Genomic DNA, 8698 nt, shown 5'->3' on the forward strand with positions numbered 1-8698 from the left:
TTCCTCTCGTTCGTGATCGGATTAGAAGATATTATTGGATCTGTAGAGATTTATCATGGGTCCAGTTTCGATAATTTGAACCGTTCAATGTATACAACTCATCGAGTACTATACATCTGTAAAAAAATCACGTTGATCAAATATCGATAGCTACGTGATCAAATCAATTTTGTATATAAAAAAAAATAAACGATGAACAAATAAACGATTGACAAAAATATGTTCGATGAGATAGCTATCGATATCCAATTAACGTGATTTTTTACAGGCATATAGTACTCGACGAATTTTACACATTGAACGATTTAAATTATCAAAACAGGACTCATAGTGAACATCCCACGAACTCAACAATACCTTCCAATCTAATCACAGACTAAAGGGAGCTCAGCTCATATTTTTTAATCATGATACAAGACATAAAATAATAATAATAATAATAATAATAATAAAAATAAAATAAACGAAGAAGAAGAAGTTAGGTCAGCCATTGGGCTCAATTTGTCAAGTCCGCTCCGGCTAATAACAGTCCATTTACTCTATTTTAATTGAAAATGTGACGATTATGCCAAATTAAATTTATCTTCGTGTTGATAGCCTTATTATGATACACTTCTAGTTTGATATATTTTTCTTCTTCTATTTTGTTAGGGAACAAGAAAACTCCAGTCCTGACTTGTAGGTTGAGCGACAAATGAAATGAAATGAAATGATATGAAAATCTCAATTCCGTATACCAAATAGAAATGATAAAAATCCATTAAGTAACGTATCTGCACCATTTGCGGAATAGGGTTTCGGGTTTTGGAGAATGGCAGAAAGAGAAATCCTCATAACTCTATTTAACAGAACCACAATCAACAACCAGTGCCAAAACCTAGCATTCCCTTTTCCCACTTGTGGTTACATCAAAACTGATCATTTTGTGAGTACCATCTCTGAAACAGAATGATCAGTAAGAGATAATCATGACCTCCATATATCTCTTTCGGAAACAACAAAATTACAATGAATACTTCAACCAACAAAACTCAAAACCCCCCAGGCTGCTCATCTTTGCAACCACATGCCCGGGTATTCCTCAAAAAATTGTCAACTGACGATACAATTTCACAGGCTTACTCAAACCCCAAATTTCCCCTTTGCAATTTGGTTTGTCACTAAGACAAATATTGCCTCCTACTTCTGGAAGGGGTGGACTTCATTTCTTCCGCATTGGAAGAAGAAGCAGGGCTATCTGATGTGTCTGAGCTGCTATTCTCGCTGTGTCTGTCTTTGCTCGACCAGAACTTCGAAAAGTTCTTCTTTGACACGGGCAATCCTTTCACTTTGTCGACAACAACTTTTTCACCATTCAATTTAGTACCATCAAGGCCACATCCTCCATCCCTTAACTTTAGAGTAGTAATTTCACATTTCAAAGCTTTAAGCTCCTCTGCTGTTGCCACAGCATCCCAGTCATCTTCTGTGTTGGTTGTTGCAGATCTTGAACTCCCATAGGACCCACCTGGTAGTAAAGCTCTGACGGAACACGGCAAGTCCGGTGTACTGCAACCGCCAGATGATGTCGTGGTTCTGACCTGCTCGAAGTAGAGAACCTGCACGACAACTCTCAAGGGCAGCCGCTCATTTTGCACAGCATGCATGCAGGCACCCACTGATAGCTTCTTGCAGTCCATCAGCTTGCAAATTCTTTTTTTCTCACTTTTACTTATCCCCCGGTGTTCCTACACAACAACATGGTCAGTTAATAAGCATTTAATGAGAAGCCATTGCCCTCTCTCAGTGAATATTTAACCATGAATTCATAGTTGAAAATTTCCAAGACATGAATTTGGGGAAAATAGAAGTTATGCTTCTGGATGAAAAGAAGCCAAAGCTTATTGTTGCCTGCAATGCAAATGTCATACATGCGAGCGAACTGGTGATTTTCCATTAATTTGTTATGGTGGGATAACATGTCATCTGATGTTCAATTCTAATCTACAAAAGGCTCCTTCATACTACCCACAATGTAACAAAACTATAACCCAATACATGTTCTATACAATAATACCAAATCCATTGTGGTGAAGCAAATTCATACAAAAATGACCACACAAAAAAAAAAAATCACAGACAAATTATATCATATGGGTGATGGAAGTGGTTGTCGTGGTGGGTCACCTGGTCGGTTGCCATGGTTGTTGCCTTGATAAGGGTTCTTAAAGGTGGCAGTTTCTTGTGACAAGTGGAGGTGGGTGATTGCCATGGAGAAGTGGGGGAGAAGAGAGAGAAAGCCGGGGTATGCACATGAAAATAAAATCAAGGGATGGTAGAATTGTAAAACTTTTTTTGCGCTTAAGTTTGCGTCCCAACAATTTTGATAAGGGACATTAAGGTAAGTTCAATAATATAAAGTGAGTATTTGTAATTTTCATAAATTTCAGGATGTATGGGTGTATTTTAACCCCCCACCCAAAAAAAAAAAAAACAGGAAAAGAAAAGCAAGTAGGAATTTACCTTAAGATACATGTCAATGGCACGGTAAAGTCCATCATGAGATGGTCTTGAGAAGGCTGATACCATTTGTGCAAGATCTACAAATTTTGACAAAGGTAAATTGGGATCCCTACTAATTTCAGCAAGGTAGCCATCAATGAGCTTAGCAACTTTCATTTTGGAAGCATCTGAAACAAACGCAGGGCTTCGAATCTCTAGGAATTCATTTCCGTCATGAAAATCAGTCTCATTGCTCTTTTCCTGCTTTATGAACTCCTCTACTAGGTTTTGTACTATATCAATGTCGTATACAGTTGATTCCCCAACTGGCGCTCGAATCAAGAGGTCAGCCACCGTGGCCTCATCAAGTTGTTGACCAATTCTCCTCATCAGCCCATTTCCACTTACTTCTCCACATTCTAATGCAATAGCAGCTTGTAGCAATCTGAGTAGGAAACTACAAGGTACACTGCTTTTCTCATCGGGCAGCAGCCAAATTATGGTCTCAACCACCGACCGATTCTGTATGGCGTCCCCACCTTGTATGGTACCTTTGTGAAACCCTGGCAACCTTCTCAGGGCATATGCTTTTAAGGCTTCTCCAATCACATCACTGGACAATTTGCTCTTTGTTTTAATCGTTGTTATGACCCGTTTATATGAATCAATTTGAAGCTCACAAATATCCTCTACCCACCAGTCCTTCGGAACAATCTGTTGTTTTCTCATCCCATTCCAGTGCGGATCGTTTCCATTCTCTGATGGAAGTTTTTTCCGGTTATAGGTGTAGGACCATTCCACTTTTGAAGTATCCACAGAAGCTTTGGAAGCTATAGAGTCTAGGCAGTGGCTGACTACCTTTAGTTCCTCAGACCATGGAAGAAGAGACTTTGTAGTTTGAAGAGCGATGATTGAATCTTTCCAACTCCGGAAGATGCTTGAATTGAGGAAGACTTCAATCTTGTAAATGAGGTTTCCTTTTTCAACAGTTTCATACATCTCCAGATACTCTGCCGCACAACGAGCTGCAATCACATTGTATGCATTGAGAGTCACCGTCATACCATAACAGAATTTTGCACATATTTCAAAGGCGGCAGGTCCACCGGGAATCTCATGGATGCAGATTTCATCGTTGCTTTCCTCATTTGCATCTGCAACCAACTTCTGCAAGCAGGCACTCCTGGACAAGAGGGGAAACTACGGAACATGCAATATGTTGTTATTAGATAGCATACATATAAAACTAAAGCGCACACAAATACATAGACTAGATTTGAGAAATGATGATTAATAATTTTCAATTTCCTCCCATATCATGCCTTTATTACTAGCCGGACATATCTAATTGGTTAAATAGGTTGAGCTGCTACCAGATACAATATGGATTACGTTACCTAGAAATGATCAGACCAGAGAAAGTTAGAAATCAAAGATTTTCTATTTGGCTTTACAATTATAAATTGGCTGATGTGGTTTGTATTTTTAATTTGTTCACATATGGCAAGCCTTTTTGAGTTTTTACCAGCACAAATTTGACCTTAAAATGTAGTAAGCCATTTAATCAATACATATTGAACTCTACACAAGTATGCATGGATTTCATACCTTATGTAGATAAAATTTCACCTCTCCCACATTAATGACTGTGTCAGTTGCCAAGTCGGTTGCGACATACCTGGACACAAAAACAATCCTCCAGTTATTATATTATGTATGAACAAGCAGCACGAGGAAATCTTAATGTGATTGTTCAATAGAAAAACATTGCAAGTCAGAATGAAGTTAGACAATACTCCCAATTGATGAAACACAACAACAAAGTAGGGCTTCATGATATCACAAAGTTAACTAGAATTTAGAAGGAAAATGAACACAAAAACAAGGATAAGAATCCACCTTTTAATAGTACAAGAGTACATCCCAAAGTTTGAGGGCAGTCTCATAAAAAAAATTAAAAATAATTTTGGAGTACCAAAAAAATTCGTTAAACTGGCAGAGAACCTTGTACCGGACAGTTCCCTTTTTCAGGATAAATGCTAATTAAATTTTTAGAAAGCTCAGAACTGCAGTATCATGGATGTCTACCAGGTGAGAGACAAGTATAGCAAGAAATAAGTGAACTAATTCCAATCACTGCAAGGGCTTCCAAGGTTTAAAATCCCCAAAAACCCTGCATTATGAACTCAAATTTGTGGGCACATACTTCACTTGACTTCCATACATTCTGTTAATGACAAAATAACCAATTTTTAACTCCAAGGAATAAGTAGTTTTATGTGACTCCATATCCATGGACAAATCGATCAAGATGTGTGAGTTTGAATAGACATCAAAGTTGAAATTACAAACTCCAAAGGTTCTACTAAGACTGTCGTATAGAGTTATAAAACCAAACCAGCACCGTCGACCAAAGTGGATGGTTTGTCACACCAATTATTAGACCATCGACAGTCATTTATTACAAACTCCAAAAGGTTCTAAGAGTGATGCTTTGTCACACGACCATTTTTTCTCTGGAAACCTTTTAGATAATGAAAATGGCCACATACAGTAAATATAAAACTGGGAAGAATTTTGCAAATTCTGAATGTAAATAGATATCATATTAATTATACTTCAGAGAAGTTTGATGAGAAGGATATTTGAATAGGAATCACTAAAAGAATGGACGTCACTTCAGAATAACAGCTCATCACCATTGACACTTCAATTCTCAGAACAAAAATCGGCCCTTCCATTCAAATGCTAAATCAATAAAGCATAACAGCTCACCACCATTGACACGTCAATTATCAGAACAAAAATCAGTCCTTCCATTCAAATGCTAAATCAATAAAATAAATTGATAATTCATAATAGTAGCAAAATAAAGCAGCAAATTTCATTCCTTCGTTGATCAATATATTTCTATAGAACAATTGTTTGCAAAGGCTACCAGTTTCAAATTGATAACTTGGAGGTGATACTAGGTCAAAAGTCAGAATCAAAGAGTGATAAGGAACATTTAATCAAAGAATAGAAGAAAAAAACAATGTCTGCTTCATAACAGTGGAGGGACCCAAAAGACATATTGTACAAAAGAGAACATATATAGACAAATAAATCCAACCGAAAGGAAGGCCCCATTATAAGCTTATTATGGAGAGTAGTGATTGACAACACAACAGCATTAACACATCCAAAATATAGTTTATGCAAAAAAAAGATAACAGTAACTAGGGTTTACAAACCAAAAAAAAAAAAAACTGACCTAATATTGTCTCCATCTGTCTGAAATGAGTCAGCCTTTGATCCAAGTTTCATAAACTTCATTTTGGATAGTAAAAGATCAGTTTCACCTCCAAGATTCCACTTCCCAAATTCAACAAACTCAGCAATTCCTCCACCACCACGACGGAAAATCAAAACTTCATACACCCGAGAATAAAGCTGCAAAAGAAATTCCCGGAAAAGAAAAGAAAAACCTCAGAAGTGGGAATTGAACTCTTTAATGTGATGGGTTTGAACGAATGGAAAATGATGGATCAAAGGTGAAAAAGTGGTTTATGTTCTAGTACGATGGAATCTTTCCCACAAATCAAGGCAAGTGAGAAAGAGAGAGAAGAGAGATAATGGGGAGGTGTTGTGAATTGTTAACAAATTGCTCTCTTGAATGGGAAGAGACTGAAAGAAGAGTTTGTTACCTAGCTTGGTAACAGAGCCCACGGACCCCGGGCACAAATGGTCAGTCTAGGAGACATAAACAACAGAGCCACACCCTCTCAAACACTATAATAATTCTCAAAACAAGAGACACCCCCACTTGCTCACCACTGACACATCAAACCTCCCCTTATTTGTTTATCTTAACCTCTCTATATTATGTGTATATATTATACACACCTCTAATTCTCTATGTATGAGTCTCAAATCCTATGATGCACAAGATTTCAAGACCCAAACCGTAGAATCCACAATTCTTTGCACATATTCTTACTCATAAGCCTGCCATAGAAAACAAAACATCAACTTGGTATACGTTGAATAAAACACCAAATTGGTAGACAATAATCATCACAGTTGGAATATAATGGGAAGCAATTTACATGGATGAACAGTCCAACACTACAATCAACAAAATTATTTTTTATAAAATCATGATACAACAGAGAGATGATCCACAAGCAGATGGGGTCAAACCCTTAACCTCAGCAGTAAAGACTCTGATCAACTGGGCTAAACCCGTTAATTAAGATTGTTTTATGGCACAAGTGAAACTGAAAGAAAATTGCCCAAAACAAAACCAAAACTCAGCACTTGACATTATAACCAACCCCAGAACAGACCAAACAAAGCACCAAAAACCAGCCACAAGAACACATGTTTGGCTTGAAAACACGACCCAAAAACATCCCCACATGTTAATTTCACACAATAGAATGCAAGATGGTAAACATAGCCCCAAAGCAGAAAATGGTCTAAAATCAGCAAATCCTCTCTTTTAACAACTATACCAGTCCGAAATTTGAATATACTTAGAGCATCTCCATTCCTTCAACAAATTCAAATTTGATGAAAAAAATGACTACAAATGTGCTCTAACTAATTCATCAAATCTGTATCAAATTAAGAGGCAATTTTTTTTACCAAATCCCAAAATTCTAACCATCATATTTTCACCTAAATTTGATGAAATTAAAAAAAGAGTAAAGATTGGAGATAATTGTCTTTCATAAAATAAAAAAAAATGGTTAGAGCATGTTTTTACATAAGTTTGGAATTTTTCAAAAAAAAAAAAAACTTTTTGCTGAAAAGGGAAAGTATGGATCGGAATGTTCCATATCATATCAATCTTTTAAACAATCTTTCACTCAAATTTGATGAAAAAAAAAAAGAAAAAAGAAAAAGAGAGAGAGAGAGATAGTAAAGATTGAAGATCCAAACACAAAGAAAACAACTCAACACACACACACACACACACACACAAAAAAAAAAAGTCAAAACTCTGAAACATACCCATAGAAGATCAGAGGAAAACAAGAGACTCTCCAACCTGATCAGTGACAACTAAAACCCAGATAAGAACCAGTTAAAGCTCCATATGTGCTAATGCAAACCTCCACAATTCACGAGTGGGGCAAAAATAAAAGAAAAAGAAAAAGCAGAATACAGAGTACATGAACCCAACTACAGTACTAAGTATTATCTGAGAATCTGAGGGACAAAACCAAGAAACACTTACCCCACCACCAATGCCTATGGCAGAAACCACCCAACAACAACACACAAAAACTCTCCCACTAAAAAGATGAGTTGTCGCTGGCTCATCTTTTTCACAGGCATTCCAGCAAACACCATGTTTACACAAAAAGCCAAGCTCAGAATGTTCCCAACGTCTCATCATCTCATCTCTTTAGAATCTGCATGCACCACCACCACAACCCCCCAAACACCTTTCTCATCTCCTTTTCTTTTGTCGACCAAAGCTTTATTACCCAGAATATAAATTCCCATTATTCATGTATACTTGCTTATATTAATACATAAAAAAAACCAAGGGTAAATTACATTTGACACCTTGATGGATCAAAGCCTTCACGTTTTGAAAATTACATTTCTATCTCTATGATTAATAGTTTCATTTCACAAATCCTTACTTATATAAAAGATAACAACTCTTAATAAAAAAATAAAAGAAATTACATTTTAAAAAAAAAGGAAAGGAAAGGGAAAAAAAAAAAAAAAAGTAAAACAAAGCAAATGGGTTATTTGGGATGACCTAAATAAGTACACTTTTTATCTTTTTACGAAAAGATATACAAAAAAATAGAAAGGTGATGTGATGGAAAAAAGATAAAAAGATGGATTATTTTGCAATTGCCAAACTTGGCCTAAAAAAAAAGAGAGTGCATGAGTTCAATATTTTTAGTCCGTCTAAATAATTACGATGACAGAGGGTTAGTATAATTTCCTAAACGTCAGGAGGTCATATTTATTAAACTCAAATCTCAGGGGATATAAGTGTAATTTACCCAACAAAACAAAACAAAAAACAAAAAACCTTTATTTTCAATTTTTTTGGGTTTTTTTAGAGAGATTAATCAATACATCTCATATTTTGAATTTGTAATATATGTAGTCTCATTTTTTTTTTTTTTTTGGATCCATTTAGTCTTTTTGGATATGTAATGACTCATTTGCCTACTACATTTGAAAAAAAGTATACTAAAAAGTT

The 8698-nt window shown here is 36.0% G+C and overlaps 1 protein-coding gene across 7 annotated transcripts; it reads right to left on the reverse strand.

The window, feature by feature from the left end:
* Positions 1–710: 710 nt before the first annotated feature.
* LOC114297551 (phototropic-responsive NPH3 family protein NPY4) lies at positions 711–7987 on the reverse strand. Of its 7 annotated transcripts, none has more exons than XM_028241983.2 (6): positions 7706–7977; positions 6367–6468; positions 5735–5913; positions 4090–4159; positions 2503–3681; positions 711–1727 (listed from the first exon to the last, which is right to left on the reverse strand). In XM_028241983.2, the coding sequence occupies exons 3-6, from the start codon at positions 5794–5796 to the stop codon at positions 1161–1163; spliced, it is 1878 nt and encodes a 625-aa protein (XP_028097784.2). In that variant the 5' UTR covers positions 5797–5913; positions 6367–6468; positions 7706–7977; the 3' UTR covers positions 711–1160. The 7 variants fall into 7 exon arrangements, with proteins under 7 accessions (XP_028097784.2, XP_028097781.2, XP_028097785.2 ...); XM_028241980.2 differs by having other exon boundaries at positions 6168–6468; positions 7706–7967; XM_028241984.2 differs by lacking the exon at positions 7706–7977 and adding an exon at positions 7480–7694.
* Between the last annotated feature and the right edge of the window lie 711 nt (positions 7988–8698).

This window comes from Camellia sinensis, chromosome 1 (genome assembly GCF_055761805.1).
Source record: "Camellia sinensis isolate YWXY chromosome 1, ASM5576180v1, whole genome shotgun sequence".
Lineage (NCBI taxonomy): Eukaryota > Viridiplantae > Streptophyta > Magnoliopsida > Ericales > Theaceae > Camellia > Camellia sinensis.

Coding starts and splice junctions, on each gene's coding strand:
- LOC114297551 (XM_028241979.2), bottom strand. CDS start 7,867: ATGATGAGACGTTGGGAACATTCTGAGCTTGGCTTTTTGTGTAAACAT. Junction 5,914..7,705: donor CCATAGGCATTGGTGGTGGG/GTAAGTGTTTCT, acceptor TTTCTTTTGCAG/CTTTATTCTCGGGTGTATGA. Junction 1,728..2,502: donor CCATTGACATGTATCTTAAG/GTAAATTCCTAC, acceptor GTTGTTGTGTAG/GAACACCGGGGGATAAGTAA.